The following is a 21,053-nucleotide window of genomic DNA, read 5'->3' on the forward strand; positions in this document are numbered from 1 at the left end:
AATGATATTAAATTGGAGGGAATTAGACGAGAACAAACAGAACTGGAAAGGGTCCTGCTTGGAGATAATGAAAAATTGATATCGAAAGTATACAAATTATTATTGAAATGGTCTACAGAAGATGAAGTAGTAAAGTCTCAAATGGTCAAATGGGCAATAAATGTGAACAGAGAAATACAAATGGAGCACCTCTGGAAAAACTCGATGAAGATCTCAACTTGTCAGAGTATCAAAGAGAACTGTTTTAAGATGATGTATAGGTGGTATATGACTCCGAAAAAGCTGGCCAAGATGAGTAAAAAGATGTCGGATAGATGTTGGAAATGTAAAAAACATGAAGGTTCTTTCTTTCATATGTGGTGGACTTGTGAAAAAGCAAAAGAGTACTGGAAGATGATACAACAAGAAATCTGCAAAATTTTGGGTTACGACTTTAAGAGAACTGTAGAGACTTTTTTGCTTGGATTACAATTAGAAAAAATTCCAAAGGAAGACAGGACTTTAATTTGGTACTTGCTCTCAGCTGCTAGGACATTGTATGCGCAGCTGTGGAAACAAGAAAAAATACCAGAGAAATGGGACTGGATTAAGAAAGTTTTATCGTGGAGTGAAATGGACAAACTAACTAGAACTCTAAGAGACTATGATTTAGATATATTTAAAAAGGAGTGGAAGAAATTTAAAGAATATATGGAGAAAGAGTGGAATGTAAAAAGACATTGGACAGTTTTTTAGTATTAATGAGAAAAATATATATATTGAACTTTGATCAGTTAGTAGTACCTTTAGTATAACTTAGTATTGAATTTATAACTTCGGGGAAGTCAACATTGGAGGGAGGGGGGAGTGAAATACCATATGGGTTAGTACAGAAAATGTATAATTAAGTTTTGTAACCATATGTTATCAATAAATTGTTAAAACACGATACTAGATGGAGGGAATAACAATGTTTCATAGACTGCTGATGACTTACAACAGATAAAGTGGTTTTTTTTTTTCTTTTAATTACTGGAAAGTGGAGGAGAGGCTGGCATTCTTTTTTATAGATCTAGTTTTAATATGTTTGCTAATGTTTTTAAACCGTTGTTAGCTGCCCTGAGCCTGTCGGGGGAGGGCGGGATATAAATCTGATAGATAAATAAATAAATAAATTCTTGCTTGGAATTTGTATTTTAATTATATTTTAATGATGGGGTCAGTGTACCTGGCGACAAGATTTAGTCTTTTTCTCATGTGAATATTAATCATTCTGACTGTAGTAACTCTGAATGTTAAGTTCTGAGTAACTGACAATGTCATCCTGGGACAAGTTACGCCCTTCTGAACCTACTGATTTCAATGGATTTAGAAGGGCATAACTGTGCTTAGGATGGCACTATTTAAGTCATATATCTTAGCCGAATATTTCATAACTTTATCATTTAATACTTAACTCACATTCATACTATTAGGATCAGCCCTAAACCAATGGTTGCCCCAAGCAAGGAACCTCTTCAATATTCTCCCTTCATTTCTTCAGCTTTAGAATATACCCTGCGAGAGGTGCCACATGCCTGGTATCTCAAACAAGCACCTGGATCTCCTGTCCTACAGTCTGCATACCATTGTTTTCTTCTGGTCTTCACTAACAGCATGCTGGATCCCAGTCAGTCATGTAGGCACTCAAATGACTGCGAGTTGTTACATACTCTTCTCATGGTCTTCTTTATGGGACAGTATTATCTCCCGGTAAATGGAAGTGGGGAGGGGAAGTAGCTTGTTTGAAACTGATTTACATCCAAATCGCCTACCACTGGGCAATAAGAAGTGGGGGCTTGAGTCAGCACTTTTGTTTTAAATGGGACATAATATTCCTTTTCTTGTGGTTGATTTGCTATTCATACTTGAATATGCCAAGGAAAGGCAGATGTTCCACAGCCGGGTGAACTAGATTCTGTGACTAGATTCTATAATAAATACAAGTGTCTGCATTTTAAAATTCCAGATTTCTCCATAAAAATATGGATGTACCAATAACATGCCAGCACACATCCTTTCTTCATTTTGTGCTTTAAACCCCCCTCCCCCGATCTCAGCAGCTGCTCTTGGTAAACAAAATTGTTTTCTTCCTTCTTTCAGTGAGCTCAGCACAGTCTTTTAAGCAGCCTTGCTACATTTGGATGAAGTAACTGTGGCCTCTTGTCACTTGAGTTCATGAATGAGCAGGGATGCATCAAAGTCAGGTCAAGGAATCACAAATGAGGAAACTATGCAGCCATAAAGAGCAGGAGCCAGTTCCTTTGCCTGCACATCCTCTTGAGAAAACAAAAGGATATTTTATTCAGTACATAAGGACAACAAAGAGAAATGACTGTACAGAAAGAAAGGTATGCAATCATGCAGTGCAATATTGAGATTTTTAGATATTCTCTGGAATGTATAGTATCTGCTTAGTTGCTGTAGCAGTCAGATGCATTTTCAAAGCTCTTGGAGAAGTTTTTGCTTTCTTATATTTGCGAAAGATTTGTGGTCTGCTTACTTGCTATTGCTAAGAGGCAGGGCTTTTTTGTAGAAAAAGTCCAGCAGGAACTCATTTGCATATTAGGACACACCCCTTGATCTCACCATTGTTTCACACAGGACTATTTTGTAGGAAAAAGCTCATCAGGGACTCATTTGCATATTAGGACACACAACCTGACTCCAGGCAAGCTGGGACTGTGTTCCTGTGTGCTCCTGCTAAAAAAAATAATTTAAAAAACCCTTATTAAGATGCCTATTGGCAAAAGGACTGAACCCTGAATTAATCTTCAACAAGACCAAAGAATCTATACACCAACAAGAAGAAACCCACAATGACTTGCAGGAGGCATCTTACCTCATCTTCCACCACTATTTCCTCTTTCTCTTTCCCTGAGAGCCCTATAGTCTCTCCCAACTACAGAGATGAGTTCTCCTTAGGGTTGCAGCTCAAAGTTAGAAAATTCCTGGAGATTTAGGGGTGGAACCTTGGGAGGGGAAAGTTTAGGAAGGGAAGCAACTTCAGCAGGGTATAATACCATAGAGTCCACTCTTCAAAGTAGCCATTTTATCCAGGGGAAAAGATCTCTGAGTTCGACACCTTTGATCTAACCACTGCACCATACTGGCTTCCATAGGGTGGCTGCTGTTGAAAAGTAGCAAGCAGCCAGACCTAGCTGAGTCATGCAAGCTGGGTGGTATCAAGTCACCTTATCATTGCTGCCTGGCCTAGTGCTGCTGGCCCCCTAGTGAGACTTGGAGATCTCCCAGAATTACAACTGAACTCCAGATTACAGAGATCAGAGCCAGTTTGATGTAGTGGTTAATGTGCGGACTCTTATCTGGGGGAACCAGGTTTGATTCCCCACTCCTCCACTTGCACCTGCTGGAATGGTAGGCTTGCCAATCTCCAGGTCCCAGCAGGGGTTCTCTCGCTTTCCCAGGCTCCTTCCCACCCTCAGTCAGCTGGCTGGTGGGTGGAATCCCCGCCCCCATAGCCACCATGTGACTTTCCACCTTTGGAGGTTTCAGTCTCCAATTGGAAAGGCTTCCTCTTGGGATGGTGTGTCTGTGTTACTTCAAAGAAGTTGGCAGCAACTCATGAGTAGAGATGCCAATCCCTCATTTCAGAGTCACCAGAAACAGAGGGGGGGGGGAAGGAAATGTCTGCTGGGCATTTCATTATTCCCTATGTGGAGATCGATTCTTATAGGGTATAATGGGGAACTGATCTGGAGGTATCGGAGGCTCTGGGGGGGGGGCTGTTTTTTGAGGTAGAGGCACCAAATTTTCAGCAACCCTAGTCCTTCAAAGTCCAAATTAGGCCTGAAAAGGAACCTGCCCTGTCTCCCTGCCTTTTTACTCACAAAAACCAAGCCTGGAATGCTTAGGTTGTCTAGTAATAGCCATTGAGGGAATCTGGTGTCATAGAGTTCTCACTCAAATTTCTAGGGTATCCCCCACACAATTTACCCATTGCGATGACAGCACTTCTAGGTGAGGTCACCATTCCACACACACTTTGTGCATGTGAGGCTCATCTGCTACCCAGAGCCTGGTAGGACCTGGCAGCCATATGTATTGAGGTATTAAACTGAAACCCCTGAAGGAGGTTTTTGTCGCTGAAACATGTCTGGTCCAATTTAATTGGTTTATTGTTTCCAATCAGTGCAACTAATATTATGCTGCGTAGTATGTACTGTATATGACCTTTATGGCTAGAGGCCTATTTTGTTTTTAATGAACTTTTTGAGTGCACTGTAACATTAAAGATATATTTTGTTTAATCCTTTTTTTTACATGTTTGTACTGCCAACCCTTTAGATGTTCAATTTAGACTTCCCAATCCCCAGGTCCCAGCTGGGGATTCCCCGTTTTTACAGGCTTCTCCCTGCCCCCAGCCAGCTGGCCGGCGGGGGAAGCCCCGCCCCCCACAATCACCATGTAGTTTTAGAGCTCCTGCAGGTCTATTTTTAAAATATGTGCCTTTAAGGTTGAGCAGGAAGCATGAAACAGGAAGAGCTTCAGAGAATGGCCCCTCCCTTTGTTTTGCTTTCAAGTAAAATTCTGCAGGAACAAGACCCAGTAAGTATTTGTGTGTGAGAGAGAGGGAGTGAGCAGGGAATTCCCTGGTTTGGAGGCTCTCCCCCCGCTTTAGAAAGCATGGGGGGTAGGGAAATGTCTACTGGGCACTCTATTATTCCCTATGGAGAACGATTCCTATAGGGAATAATGGGGAATTGATCCACGGGTATTGGGGGCTCTGGGGGGGCTATGTTTTGAGGTAGAGGCACCAAATTTTTAGTATACCATCTAGTGCCTCTCCCCAGAATACCCCCTTCCCAAGTTTCAAAATGATTGGACCAGGGGGTCCAATTCTATGAGCCCCAAAAGATGGTGCCCCTATCCTTCATTATTTCCTATGGAAGAAAGGCATTTAAAAAAGGTGTGCTGTCCCTTTAAATGTGATGGTCAGAACTCCCTTGGAGTTCGATTATGCTTGTCACACCCTTGTTCCTGGCTCCACCCCCGAAGTCTCCTGGCTTTGGCCCCAAAGTCCCCAGATATTTCTTGAATTGGACTTGGCAACCCTAGTTCAATTCCATTTTGGGCTTGGGCTTTTGCCAGTTCTTTTGCTGCATGGAGTCCGTCCCCTCCCAAAAAAAAAAGCCATTTCCTGAAGGGGAACTAGAGTTGACAACCTCCAGTAAGGGACTGGTGATCACTGAGAATTATATCTGCTGTCCAGATGACAGAGATCAATCCTCCTGGAGAAATGGCTGCTTTGGAGCATGGGCTCTATAGAATTATACCCTGCTTTGCTCCTCAAACCCTGCCTTCCCAGCCCTAGTAAAAGAGAAGCTAGCAGGAAAAGGGGAGGGGCTGTGGACGTTTTTAGGAAAGGGAACGACAAAATAATGGGAGAGGGGAAAATGAGATACCACCTGCCAGTCCTTGCAGGTTCCCGCTTGTAGTTGACTCAATCTTAGTTTCAGTAATTAAGTTTCTTTGGGTGTGTTTCTTTTTGTTTGTACAATTAGCTTTCTTACCCTTCATGTAACTCAAGTAAAAAGTAGATAGATGCTTCTTGTTTTGAACTGAGTCCATTTTCATGAATGTTTTTGAATTCTTCTGCCACCAGCCCCTTTGACAACTTTTTGGAATGCTCAAAGGACATAAGAGTGCCCTCACACTGTATGCAGGAGGAGAAAGGAAACTGATTCCTATTGCCATTGCAAGTGCTAAAGCTTTCTATGTTCCTGGTGCTTCAGTAGTTTCAGTGTAGCATAGGGCAACAAGTCCAGGAACATCAGTCTGGGTGGCACAACAATAACATATTTCCAACAAAATCCAAGGAGAGCACTGTAACCTCTTTGCTGTCAGTGATGTTCCTGCACACACAGTGTTAATTGTAGTTGTAGTCTGCTCATCTGGATGTACTGGGTTGCATCCTAGTCCACTCCAGTTAAAATAATCTCTGGCAGTACACAAAGCAACATGTGAGTTGCTTCTTTAACCTCTCAAGGTCACTATTGTCTACTCTGACTGGCAGCAGCTCTCACATTCTAAGGTAAATATCCTTCACATCACCTACTGCCTGGTTTCTTTAACTGGATATGTGGAAATCTGAACCTGGGACCTTCTGTATTGAAAGCAGATGTTCTAACATGCCCCTTGCATAGGGTTGCCAAGTCCAATTCAAGAAATATCTGGGGACTTTGGGGGTGGGGCCAGGAGACTTTGGGGGTGGAGCCAGGAGACATTAGGGGTGGAGCCAAGATCAAGGCTGTGACAAGCATCATTGAACTCCAAAGGGAGTTCTGGCCATCACATTTAAAGGGACGGCACACCTTTTCAATTCCTTCCTTCCATAGGAAATAATGAAGGATAGGGGCACCTTCTTTGGGGGCTCATAGAATTGGACCCGCTGGTCCAATCCTTTTGAAACTTGGGGCGCATTTTGGGAAGAGGCACTAGATGCTGTACTGAAAATTTGGTGCCTCTACCTCAAAAAACAGCCCCCCCCAGAACCCCAGATACCCACGGATCAATTCTCCATGATTTTCTTTGGGAATAAATCTCCATAGGGAATAATGCAGTGTCCAGCAGACATTCCCCTCCCCTCCCCCTGCTTTCTGCCGACCCTGAAGTGGGGGGCCCCTCCGAACCAGGGGATCCCCTGCCCCCACCTGGGGATTGGCAACCCTACCCTTGCAGCAGGTGTTAGGGAAGAACTTGCTGTTCCTGAAGTCTTAGAGGACTGCTGCCAGTCATAATAAACAATACAGGACCACTGGTCTGACTCACCATAAAGCAGCTATATTGATGTCCACAAAAACTTTGAAAAGTTTTTGGTGTGTCACACCTTTGTAAGTCTTCCTTTTGAACCCATGCACATTTGGCATTGAAATGTTCATGGAATGAGTGTACTGAAACCAGATTAAACAGTTAATACATCCCACTGATTTAAGTATGATAATTAATCACAGTGCTGAATCATGCTCTATTTTTTTTCTTGACTTTCATTTCCTTTTAGGTAAAGATTTTCAGAAAAACAGAATTTTCATGGCCCTGTCTGTCTCATAAATATAATGCAATATGAGATTTTTATGCAGTGCCTATTAGATCAGAACTGCTGGTAAACAACACTAGGTAATACGTAATAAGGTGATCCATTTATTTCTTACTTAGGAATGTTTATGGGTACCTTTACTGGAATGTATCATTCTTATCAACAAGCAGATTCTATACAAAATCTGCAGTAATTTAATCCTATGACAGGACTGTAGTATCCCAGTAACTGAATCTTTACACACGCCCTCAGAATCAGGCCACAAAATGGCAACTTTCAATCCAATTGCTATAAATAATCCACTGATTTTGGCAGGTTATTCTGAAGTAAATCAGAACATGGCAGAGACATGGTTGTATCTCTAGCCTTCTCTATTTTAAAAAACTTGTTTTAATCCTGTGATAATATCTGTTCCTTTGATTCAGGGAGGCGGTTATATATTTTCCTAAAATGAAAGCATTAGAGTCAACAGGATTCATGCATTCAGCTCTTTCTGGAGTCTTAAATCCCAGGAGGAAAGTGTGGTTTTTTAAATAGAAAATGTAGATTTTTAAAGTAAAAATATATTAACTGAAAATTATGCTAGGAGAATAAGAACACATTTCAGTGCACGTATTTTGAGAAATTATACCATTTTCTTTTGTTGCTCTGAAATACCTTCTTCAGTAAATACAGTCTCATTTATTTCAGAACCAAATCTCTCTGCTCACATACTCTGAGCTATTGTTGCTCATAAAATGCTAGTGTATATTGTGACAGCTTTGCCTGTAGGAGTTTTGGCAAGTTAATCTTGACAAATACATGTTTCCTTATTGTTGCAGTATACTCCTATAACAGTTTTTGTCACATTTCTTATTGTTTTTAAATTCCTCAGTGTGTTTCCTAGTGAGTGAAACACTCAGGCAAAGTCTATGACTTACTAGAAATTACTTTATAAAAAAATCACCTCTACCAATCTATATTTCATTATATCAGGGCAACAGATGACCAGGGATTAAGGAGTCAAGTTGTTCTGGATGGGGTCACATTCGTCCTTAAAGAGTAAGCTTGGACCTTGGAGATAATATTTGATATATATCTACAGGTGGAATATCAGGTCCCTTTTGTGCTGTGTAGTACCTTTTTTCAAATAAGGTTGGTGCCCCAGCAGCAGCCTTTCTGGATTAACAGGATTTGACCATGGTCTGCTCACCTGCAGATTCATTTATTGCAATGCACTGTATGTGGAACTGCTGTTGAAAAATATCTGGAAGATTCCTTGGGTACAAAATGCAGCAGCAAGGTTGCTTTCTGGAATCTTCAAGAATATACCACTGGTGCTTGCCACTGGTTGTCTGTTTTCTTCCATGCATAATTAAAAATATTGGTCACTAATTTATAAAGCTGTAAACAGTCTAGATTCTGGAGTGGCTCCCAGCAAGTTTTTCACTCAAACTTGCCCAGTTCTCATCCTTAATACAGCCCTGTTTCACATGGCTTTTGTCCATGGCGCTCGCACAATCCCCAGCATAGCATTTTGGGCTGGTCATTGAGGATTGCAGAGATGCTAGTCATTTTTGGTTTTATTAGGATCATTTTGATCATAAACTGCTTCAGAAGCTGGTAAGCTGAGAATTGTAGGGCAGAAATGTATTAATTAATGAAAGAGATTAGATACAGAATCTTAAAAACTTGCCACATTGTCAGGAAGAGTCATGCACTATGGGGAAATAAGCTGTTCATTTCAGCACACCAAACAGTGAGAATGTGTCCCAGAACAGTGGCATCAGTAAGGAAAATATGCTTGTTTTCACATGTTTCCACTGGCTCAAGGGAACAGTGACATGAATTAGAAGGAGCACATGCTTCATTTTTGCTTCTGCTGCCCAGTTCCTACAGGCTGCAGAGTGGTTGTGCAATCCATTTGAGCCCAGTAGCAACAGAAGAAGAAGAAGAAGATATTGGATTTATATCCCGCCCTCCACTCCGAAGAGTCTCAGAGCGGCTCACAATCTCCTTTACCTTCCTCCCCCACAACAGTCACCCTGTGAGGTGGGTGGGGCTGGAGAGGGCTCTCACAGCAGCTGCCCCCTTTCAAGGACAACCTCTGCCAGAGCTATGGCTGACCCAAGGCCATGCCAGCAGGTGCAAGTGGGGGAGTGGGGAATCAAACCCGGTTCTCCCAGATAAGAGTCCACACACTTAACCACTACACCAAACCAGCTCTCCAGCATGAATGAGGAGAACAGCATGAATGAGGAGAAATCATACACTCCCACCTCCACTTGTGTTGCCCCAAAATGTTTCTGCAGCCCCTTGAAACCAGGCAGCAACAAAAGCTGGCACTACTCACTTTCTAAAGACACTTGGCAGGCACTAGGAAAGGTGCTTTTAGGCACCATGGTACCCATAGGCACCATGTTTGAGAACCCTGGAGTAAGGGTTGAACAAGAGCTGAAAAAAGTTTGAACTATAATGTTTTGGTTTCTTTCCCCTCCCTCTCATTATTTCTCTCTTTGAGAAAGTTCTTTGTTGGAGGCACAAAGACCCAATTATTTTTATCTTCTTCTCACTGGTGGGTATCTTTCCTAGGGTTGAATATTCTATTTATAGAATTTGTATTCTCTAGGAGCCAAATTCATACTCTCCCAAATTTCATAGGACTATGCTTGTATCATTCATATACTTCCTCAGGTACCCCCCCCCCCCCAAAAAAAAAGAAAAACCACTTCTCCCTAGTGTACATTGCTGAAGACTATTTTATGCTGTATTCATTGCAATAAGCTATTCTCTGTTGATTTAAAAGCCTTGTGTTACTGACCAAGCCAAGATTGCCACCCAACCCAAGCCTTCTTCTCTGGAAAACCCCTCCCACTTGCCTTATGTGGAATTATTCCCAGGATTCTGAACCACTCCTTTCTGCCATTTCACACTCAAGGTATACACCTGAGTCCTACCTAGGTCTGTAATTTGTCCTATAACTGGAACTGTGTGGGTTTCACTGTGTTTTGCTCAAACACAACTTCCTTGTTGAAAATTCATCTTGTGCAAAGCAGTCCTTATCATTGCAATTTAGCTGAAGTTTCTCTCCATTCTACTTCCATATCATCTTGTTTTGGATTATATTGTAAATTATATTTATGGGTTTATGATCTTTTGGGGAAGTTAAAATTGTGTTCATATGTCCAGTCCTGCCTTTGTTAGTTTGTAAAAATATGTTTACAGAAACAGAAATGAATTCTAAGGTATTACAAATCTTCTGTTATTTCCATTGTTCCATAGTGGTCCTTCATTAGTTGTGTATCCTCAGGATAAAGAAAAAAAGAGGAGCTTTGTTTTAAACTCCATAATCTGTATTCTGTCATGTCTTCCATTTCCCAGGGAAGATTTCTGAGAACTTACTTGACTATTTTTATTTATCCTACCAGTGGAATATATTGATGAGTAGACTAAGGTCCAATGGTGTTAAAACAAGACATGAAATATTGATTAATTCTTTTTTAAATCCTTTTACTCCTGAGCATTGCAGTTTTTAGAAGCTACTGTCAATATAGTGCTCTCCAATAAACCCCATTATCAGAAGAACTCTCTTTCTTCATAGTACTTTGGTAAATGGCTATTATCATTCCAAATTAGTAGCTGTAAAAGCTCAAGGTAGCATGTTTCTGCTGCTAGAACAGGAAGCCAGTTAGCAAGAACTGCAACTCCCAATATTAGCTAGCTGTGTCAGATGGTAACTGCTTTATATACCCACATTCTCTGTCTGGTTGAGAACTGCAGGTATAGCTAGCAGTAAGTATTCCAAGTGGCAGGAAGGAATGGTTTTCTGAATTACCAGGGTAACTAAAGGGACAAATAAATGAGAAGGGTTAAGGGAATAGGATGGAGCTGGCAGTTATGAACAGTAACAAAATGCTCAGCCTCAATCTGGTTTCATCATCTCATAGTGAAGAACATTTTTATCCTCCCTTACAGCCACCTGCAGCCATGTGGGTAGTTCCTGGGGAGGTACTCTGGGAGTCTGATGCCTGTAGCTTAACCAGGTCCACACTGCAGTGTCTCAAAATGGTGCAGGACAACTCCCCCCAAAACAGTTTCCTAGCCTCAGCCTAGACAAAAGAACCACGGACAGCTACCCAAAGCTAATATAAAAACTTTTCATATCCCTTTTAATTAGCAAGGAGCTACAGACTTTTTTTTCTATGTGAGGAGTATGATAAACTGCGTTTATTACCACCCTGACAAATCTCAAGTTTAATGACAGCTGCTTGTGATGCCTGAATGTCAAATCTCTTTGATGCTCTTTATCCTTGCTGCTTATTCTTTTACATGGGGACATTAGGAGGGCACTAGAAGTACTTCTGCTTGCAGCACCTCCATAGAAAGACTATAATGTTTGAAAACTACTAATCTGATGGACATTTCCAAAAACATGGATACTTGCTTTACTCTATGGTACTGGAGGGCGTCCATAGGGAAATCCATGGAGGCAGCTTTTTCAAGAATTATCGTTTGCATCTAGAGTACTGCTAGTATGTCCTAATTGTGCCATAAGGGATTCCATGCCCTTTCCCCCAAACTGCACAGGTGGGAGGGAGAGCTGTTAGAAAACAGCAGGCTCTCCTTTGCATGAGTAGCAACACATTCTGCGGGTACTAGGGGCCCATTGGAGCCAAGCCTATATTACTATGCAGAGGGGTTCCAACTGCCTCCCATATGAGAACCATAACATACAAATAAGTCCGTTTGGCAGCGGTTCTTTGTTAAGGGACAGCAGTTTTCTGGAGCATCAGATAGGAGGGGGGCTCTTTCCATTAGGTGTGTTGCTGGTTATTCATTTGCTCCTGGAGCATAAAATAGTGAGAGAAAGAGCATTTGATACTGACAAAGAAATGTGAGCCTGATTAATCATTTGGGAACACTTAATGCTGCAGTACTGTTGGAATAAAACAAGTGTTTGCACCAGATTGGTCCTACTAGTGGTCCACATAAATGCAGAATATTAATTTTGGGGGTTTTTTAAATTGAAAGAGAGAGAGAGAGAGAGAGAGAGAGAGAGAGAGAGAGAGAGAGAGAGAAAGAAAGAAAGAAAGAAAGAAAAAGAAAGAAAGAAAGAAAGAAAGAAAGAAAGAAAGAAAGAAAGAAAGAAAGAAAGAAAGAAAGAAAGAAAGGTAGGTTGGCAAGGCTGGAATCCAGCAGATTTGACCTAGATATAATGCACTAGTAGATGAGAACAGTCCTCCTTACTTTATGACCGTCAACTCTGAAAGTTCAATTAAGGATATGTATGACAATGAGCAACAGCTGCTATGTCTAGAAGTTGCTAGATCCTGCATCAGCAAGGCAGCAGAAGAATATTATTTTATTGTTCTGTTTGGGAATTCAAGTGATGAAGTCACATACTGATTATATATGTATGTATGTATGTATGTATGTATGTATGTATGTATGTATGTTCATTCCCTGGAACTTACAGGTAAATGACACAGATTTCAGATATTAGCATATACAAGGCTTTCTGCAGGCCAGAGAATTCAACCATGCCAGAGTGAAAGGGCAACTATAAATAATTCAAAATAATTATATATTTTTGACAGTTTGTCAGCTTACTGGATGTCTTTGTGCAAGATAACAGATGATATGTCTTTGAAAAAGTGTTAGCAATTTCTCAGTGCAGTCTGTTGTGTGTTGCTTCTTTTACAGAGTCCAGTCTGGATCCTATCTCAGCACTGGCTGGTTTACCTTAATACTGGCTATGGATGCTTGCTACAGCATACACGTCTATGGGATGATAAATGACACCTACTGCAAGTAAGATCACAGAAAATTATTTTCATGCATCTACAATTCTGATGCCTTGTCAAAATTTCACAATTCATTTTAATGCCATAAATCCAAAATATGGATTAGGCAGGCATTCCCTAGCATTCTGTATTGATGTTGCACTTTATTGTCAGTGTATTTAGTCCCCATATGGCATGTGGTATTGATTAAATAAAAGCATTTACAAAAATTTAATGTCAAACACCATAAAGAACTTTTTAAATCAAAGATGTTCTACCAAATCGGAATGAAACTAGAGGAAGAGAAAGCATTTCCATTTGCTTTTTCACTTCATAGCCTATAAGAGAGGAGACAAATTCTATTTGTCAGGCGCTCCCCTCTTCCCAAAGTAGTGACAAGTCCCAGGCATAGTGCAAGATGGGTATGATTTCTTATGTACAAAATGGCACTGTAAACTTATGGCTTTTTTGTGATATCTGCTTTGTTTAACAATGTACAAACAGAACAAAAGAGGAGGAAAGAGACATATTGACAGCAATGATAGAAGTGCTATCCCATATCAGATACCAAGAGACTTACTTTACTTTCAGTCAGCTAACAGCTTCTGTGAGTATGTGTGTCCTGAAATGAAATGGGCTCAAATACATAACTCTCTACCTCTGTGGGTAGTAGCGTCATGTCTTCCAAGCACTGATAAGTATTTAAATAGAACTATAGGAGACTTTGTCCTAAGAATTGAGGGACATTCTTCTAAGATGTCCAGGGCTTTTTTTTTAGAAAAAGCTCAGCAGGAACTCATTTGCATATTAGGCCACACGCCTTGATGCCAAGCCAGCTGAAACTGTGTTCCTGTATGTTCCTGCACAAAAAAAGCCCTGAACGTGTCACTTTAGGTCAAATCTATCCAAAATATTCAGACATCATTTTTGCAACACTGCTATCTCCTAGAATCCAGCATACTTTGAAAATAAGATGAAATGATTAGGTCTTACACAGGTTAAGAGATCTAGGCATGCATAAGCTTTTATAGTCCTGTACAGATTACTCATCTACATGTTGACTGAATGTTGCGAGAGGGAGAGTGGGAGCAGGTGTACTGGTCTTGACCCCTGCCTCCATGCAATTGCTGGCTCGTGAGCAAAGATAGGCAGGAACCTCATCATGATCCCAATTTCATGACGAACATCTCCTTTTTGTGGTTTGCAGACTGGAGGCTTGTGGCCTATCCCTATTTACCACACTTCACATGGTTTCAGGCAGGTTTTGTTTGTTTATATATTCAATTTATGAATCACCTGTTCCTTAACGGTTTAAGACTCTAGGCATTACAACCAATAAAACCAGTTAAAAACAGAAACCAAGAAACAACTACATTATTCCAGATGGTGTCAGATATTTACAACCCCACTTTGGACTGGGTCATAGACTAACACGTGGGTGAGGAGTGGGCCAAAGTTTGTGGGGTTTCATGTTGAGAAGCAAGGGAGAGTGAGAGGGATCACTGAAATGGCTTGCATCTGTATCAGCCTAAGAGGCTGACATGGATGCAAGCCAATTCAATGATCCCTTCCCCCCCACACACACACACACTTCCAAGCGTTCCCTTTAAATGGTTGTTGTAAGCCACATGAGTATGAAGTCCAAGCAGTGCTTAGACTGGACTTGTGCATTACACCTGCTTGCAAGAGCCATTTAAAGGGAACATTCCCTTTTAATGGTTTTTGTAGCAAGATCTCCCCTTCCATTCTTCTGGCCTCAGGGAGCTACTACCAGCAGAAAGGAGGAAGGAAAGATCCACAAACCTCACAAACTGAAATGGTTTGGTGAATGGGAACATTTGGGAATGTTTATTGTTCATGTGACATCATGAACCATGAACCAAGACAAATCTCCATTTCCCCAGTTCGTGCCCATCCCTACTTATGCACATGACACCTACGTATAGAGAAAGTGCTTGTGCATACACTCCTTATCTGTAATCAGCAACATTCAGAAAGCAGTGTTGTTGATGAAGAGGGAGAATATGCAAAAAGACTTTCTTCATAGATAGACAACACAAGCTGGCAATCACACTAAGGCAGATGGCACGGCCAATGCACTCATGTCCACTCTCTTTCTCTGAGCATTCAATCAGTGTGAGGATGGATTTATCTCTATTGTTTGCTGGATCATGAACTGCAGTTCTAAGTTAGATGCAAATTCAAATATGGATTGAATGGGTGGTGTCTGCCTGCATTGTATTGCTTTCAGTTGGCTACATATTTGACTGTATAACCCAATTTACATTAGAATCATAGAGTTGGAAGGGACCTCCAGGATCACCTAGTCTAACCCCCTACACAATGCAGGAAACTCACAAATACCGCCCCCTAAATCACAGGATCTTCATTGCTGTCAGATGGCCATTGAGCCTCTGTTTAAAAACCTCCAAGGAAGGAGAGCCCACCACCTCCATAGGAAGCCTGTTCCACTGAGGAACCACTCTAACAATCAGGAAGTTCTTCCTAATGTTGAGCCGGAAACTCTTTTGATTTAATTTCAATCCATTGGTTTTGGTCCTACCTTCTGGGGCCACAGAAAACAATTCTACACCATCCTCTATATGACAGCCCTTCAAGTACTTGAAGATGGTGATCATATCACCTCTCAGCCCCCTCCTCTCCAGGCTAAACATCCCCAGCTCCTTCAACCTTTCCTCATAGGACTTGGTCTCCAGACCCCTCACCAACTTCATCGCCCTCCTCTGGACCCACTCCAGCTTGTCTATATCCTTCTTAAAATGTGATGCCCAAAACTGAACACAATACTCCAGGTGAAGTCTTACCAGAGCAGAGTAAAGCTATACCATCACATCATGTGATCTGGACACTATACTTGATACAGCCCAAAATTGCATTTGCCTTTTTAGCCACCGCATCACACTGTTCTTATTTCCAGGGTATGGTCCACTAAGATCCTTTTCACACATACTACTGCTAAGACAAGTCTCCACCATCCTACAGCCATGCATTGGATTTTTCCAATTATAGCACATCTGGTCACATGTATGCACCATGTAAACATCTTTAGAAAATGCCAGTAGAGCTAGACTGGGCAAGAATCAGAGGCTACGAACTCATGATTAAAATTTCTCTTGTTATAATCTTATAACCCACTTTGACCACTTTACAGTTTACCTAGCAGCAAACTTGATGAGTGTATGTAAATGATGCCTGTGTTTGTAAATATGTTCCCTGCATACATGTTTGTATGTAATCTCAAGCACACTTAAAACATTATTGGTGTGAAAAAGCCTGTGACTGTAATCCTGTTCACATTACAGTGGGCACTTTCACACGTGCTAAATAATGCAATTTCAATACACTTCAGCAATCATTTGCAAGTGGATTTTGCCATTTCACACAGCAAAATCCATTTGTAAAGTGCATTGAAAGAGTGTTATTTAGTGTGTGTAAAAGCACCCAATGAATGTGTGTTCATTTGTTTGTGCATATACTCTACAAATGAAAATCAGGGACCAATACATGAGTATGCGTGGGATTTAAATCACACGTTCTGCTCTTCTTGTGTTGAATGTAAAGTGAGAATCACATAATTCATGTAAAAAGAAAAATCAAGTGTACACTGTAATATGGTTTCACTGTAAGTTGTAAGCAAGACTTGTGTAAGCAACTTATAGAATTGGATTCCATGATTCCCTTACACAATTCTTGTTTAAAAAAACCAAGCGTACACTGTAACGTGTTCAAAGCTTGTAAGCAACTTGTAGGATTGGATCCTATTAGTCTCTTCTACTAAATGAGGAGTCTTGGTCCAGGAAAAGGAGTTCTGTTGAGAAAGACTTCCCTGCTATCTAGTGAGCAAGGCTCCTTCCCTTCAAACAAGGCTCCTCACTTAGCAGAAGGGACTCATAGGATTTAAGAAGACCACAGATTTATACCCCATCCTTCTCTCTGAATCAGAGTCTCAGAGCAGCTTACAATCTCCTTTATCTTCTTCCCCTACAACAGACACCCTGTGAGGTGGGTGGGGCTGAGAGAACTCTCACAGAAGCTGCCCTTTCAAGGACAACTCTTGTGAGAGCTATGGCTGACCCAAGGCCATTCCAGCAGCTGCAAGTGGAGGAGTGGGGAATCAAACCTGGTTCTCCCAGATACGAATCTACACGCTTAACCACTACACCAAACTGGCTCTCTATTAAACCTATAGATTGTAAATTTGGGAATTAAAAGTCGTTAATGTACTGTAAAAATTTTATCTGGCACCCATGGAGAATGGAGGTTGCTGGTTAATAAAATGTACCAGTTAATAGAGCTTGACTCTGATGATTGTTGAATTTATCTCCATGTGCAAAAATGAAGTGGACAATTAAATATTATTAAAGCAGTGTATCTACCATTTATAAAAAACAAATAAGATACTGCAGCAGATGTGCTTTATCTTACTTTATTCCCTGACATCACAAGAAGGGAACAGACCCAGTAAAATATTGAGGGAAAGTAGGGCTGACAATCTGTGCTCACAGTTCATCTCCATAGGTCGTCTGAAGGATGCCTGGCTCAGAGCCACATGGCACCAGCAAAGTTTCAGCTTGTTGCTCAGCAGAAGCTGAAGCACTAAGTGAAGGAGTAGATCTGTGTCTGTGAGCTAGCTAAACAAGGATGTCCTCCCTGTTCTCTTCAGTGACTGGTAAGTGTCTTGATGGGCCTTCAGCCCTGGACGTATTGCTTGCTGCAATTTTACAGAATTAATTTCTGCAGGCACCAGAAAGAATGCTGGATGGTTGTTGAGATTTTTCTTGTTAACTAACAAAGGATTTGTGTTGCAGTTTGTTGACAAATGCCAGTTAATGGATTGTCTAAATAACAATAATACAACATTTACTATATTATTTTGAATGCTTATCGGTTTATACTCTGCATTTCATTTTTTTTACTGTTTGTTAGATTATGCTTTGCATAATGAGATTTTCCCACAATAGCTTTTACTGTTTCACATGTAAAGCAAATAGCAAATCCATTCAGATGGTACAGAAAATTTGTTTCATGGACATTTGTGCTTTATCTTCATTCTAGGTCAGAAGGCTTTCGAAAGGTTCCTTATCACTACTATGAACCAGGAAGAGATGAATGTGATGAGTACTTTCTACATGAAAATGCACCCTATGGAGGCCATAGGTTTATTACAGAAAAGAAAGTATTTGCTGAGTGGGCTAAGAAGCACACTATAATATTTACACATCCTAACTGGACATTGTCTTGATATTGGATTTCCCAGCCTTTCACTACTAGCATAGTACTATACATAGGAAATTCCTCAGTAAACAATGATATGTGCAACTGTCTAGATCTTCTCAATGTGGGTATTTATATGAACGATAAACAAGATAAAGGATGGCTCTGCTGTGGGATAAGGATAGAGTTACCAATCTGTGGAAGACATACAAGATGCTTATTATATCTCTTAAGGTTGTACATCACAAATGCACTTTACTCTTAACTGGATTTTTAATTCAAAACAGCAGCAGTTTGGTTTAAAGATACAGGTTTTAAGGGATACAGCACACTCTTGTGCAACCAAAACATTTGGATTGTTTCGGCTTTCTGTTATAATTACTTGAGGTTAGGTTGTAAGTTTTCATTATTAAGGTAACTCAGTTTTTGTCTTAAACATGACCAGACTAAGGACCAGCCCAATAATGTGTTGGATTTTTTAAACTATATACATAACTAAAAACTCAGTGTTCCAGTTCAGACAAACTGCAAAAAAATCACAATTTGCTATTCTGGTTTAGATGGAAACTGCAAAGTGTAGTTTGTCTGTTTGCATATAACAGCAAATTATGGTGCATTGTGAAAGGGAGAAAATTGGAGCCCATACAAAAAGGAGAAAGGGAATGTGCAAGCCAAAGGCTTACTCTTGTGATGCCAAAGCATGCACATCACATGAAACAGTTATGCAAATAAGACAATTAGAAATGTGCTAGGAAAGATCTGTGAACTCCAGATTGTCTGTACACATGAAGATTTTGTATGTCTAAGGCCCAAGGGTAGTTGAAGTGCTGTGACTGATGATCTGCTTTCGTAGCAGTATTATTTTGAAAGATCCAGGTTTTCTGGACATTGTCTAGTAGTGATGTGGCACTGATTAACATTCACCTAATTTTTGCCTTCAGTTGCATTCCCTTTGTGGAACAGCATTTCTATAAATGCTGTTTGAGATGTTTAAAAAAGACTCTAGTCTTGAATGTGGAATTTTAAAAGTCCAGTGTTTCATACCTCTTATACAGTTTTGGAAAATAAATCCTTTGTTCTTGAACAGTTTGGCTCAACTCTCTGCCTCAGATTCTCCATATTTAAAAATGGGGATAACATCTACCTCACAAGGATATTGTAAAATAAATAAATATGCATATTCAGTGCTTTTTAAATAAATGATACTTTGCTTGTAATTCTTATAGCTACCCATGGGCATTTGGCACACATTCTTCTGTGCTGGGTTATTTGAGGAACATCAAACCAAAAATGTGAGGTCAGTGCTATAATATGCTGAATATCTCCATTCCTTCACTATACATTTTTTAAAATTCTCACTGACTTATCCGTTTAATGGGTATAACTCTGGAATGTTAGTACTTGCCCATTTCTAATTGAAGTAAAGTATAATTTTATTTATCTAGCTCAAGGGTCTCCAAACTTTGTTAGCCTGTGGACACACTTGGAACTCTGACTTTGCATGGTGGGCACAGCAACAAAATGGCCACATAATGATTGCCACAGCTTAATTTCAGAAACACAGTACAGATCCTTGTGGTGTGATGGCAACATTTAAAAACATTTTAAAAAAAATTTGCCCAGCCCATCAAATCTCCAATTTGATCTTTCTGGACAAAAATTCCACTTGGCCCCATCCACTTCCTAAAAACACTGGTGCCAGAAAAGGTTTTGTTGGGCAGCATAGTGTCCATAGGCACCAAGTTGAGGACCCTTGATCCAGCTGATATGGGAAGCATCTGCAGTGCTAGATAGCTATGCTAGTTGTGTTGGTTTATATGAGAACCAGGGAAAAAGTGTAAGGTAGATGATGAATCAAAGTTTGAATAATGTGGCTTTTACTGTATGGCACCTCATTATGAAATTATCTCAGTTACCACATAATGAAGGTGACATATTCTATCACTCTGTTCAGCAACATTCGAATCCTTTCTCTTGTCTGAAAAACCCTCATCAATTTAAATGGCTTTTCCACTGGAGGAAGAACCACTTCAGTTAGAGGAAGACTTCAAATTTTGCTTAGTGATAGGATACATGCAGGTAGTTTACAATCACAGCAAGTGTTTTTAAAAAACTATCTAATATAAGTGAAGTTCCTCATCATGTCAAATGTTGAATACCTGGAATATCAGTCAAATGTTGAATACCTGGAATATCAGAACTACAACACTGTAATAATTAATACTGTTGAAACTTGAACAGAGGTTAAGTGACTGTTATGCATGTGTAATTGTCAACAAGAATATAAACAACCCGATATTTTGTACTGCTTTACTGAATCATAAAAATACAATAGCAAAATCATGTTTTTTACATGTGTTTGTATAAGGATTGTATTTCCTATTGTATATTTGTATATAGAGATCTATATTTTGTATGTTCATCGCATATACAGTCTTGTAATCACCATTATTAAGTGCCACCTTTTTACGCTGGGAAGGGGAGTTGTACATATTGTACAGTTGTGATTTACCCTAGGACAGTTGTCTTTTGTCCCCACATGGAACTAGAGGTAACTGTTTCCCTGATAGTTTTTTACTTACCTCTGGTAAATTACCTCAATTCTCTGCTTTAGTGGCGGGCTTGCAACTAACTCAGGGTAAACACATCAGATTTGTCTTGGTTCAGTAGTCAAGGGTTATATCAGAATGTGTGCATAGACCTTAGAAGAAATGATCTACCAACAGTGCTTTGGGATACCTTATTATTTTATTGGAGTTCCTGTTATCTGTCTTGCAGTTGTCTTGCAATTATGTCCTTGTTTTCTGAGTCTTAAACTCTTCTTCCTGTTGTTGTTTTTTTAATTCAGTGTTCTAATTTTTAGTCTTCATGTGACTCTATCTAAGTATACACGGTACTTGATAGGCATGGAATGAGGATAATGCTGTTCAGATAATAAGATGGGAATAGGGGGACTATATGCATCCAAACTTCCATCTGTT

General features: G+C 40.2%; 1 protein-coding gene across 2 annotated transcripts in view; it reads left to right on the plus strand.

The window, feature by feature from the left end:
- ST6GALNAC3 (ST6 N-acetylgalactosaminide alpha-2,6-sialyltransferase 3) overlaps nucleotides 1–20,412 on the plus strand; it is a 491,467-nt gene extending 471,055 nt beyond the window's left edge. For both annotated transcript variants that reach the window (XM_060232040.1, XM_060232039.1), the window contains 2 exons: nucleotides 12,758–12,865; nucleotides 17,914–20,412. In XM_060232040.1, coding sequence (XP_060088023.1) covers nucleotides 12,758–12,865; nucleotides 17,914–18,100 — 295 coding nt within the window. In that variant the 3' untranslated portion in view covers nucleotides 18,101–20,412. The remainder of the gene's footprint in view (nucleotides 1–12,757; nucleotides 12,866–17,913) is intronic.
- The last annotated feature ends 641 nt before the right edge of the window (nucleotides 20,413–21,053 follow it).

The sequence above is a fragment of the Heteronotia binoei genome, chromosome 2 (genome assembly GCF_032191835.1).
Source record: "Heteronotia binoei isolate CCM8104 ecotype False Entrance Well chromosome 2, APGP_CSIRO_Hbin_v1, whole genome shotgun sequence".
Taxonomy (NCBI): Eukaryota; Metazoa; Chordata; class Lepidosauria; order Squamata; family Gekkonidae; genus Heteronotia; species Heteronotia binoei.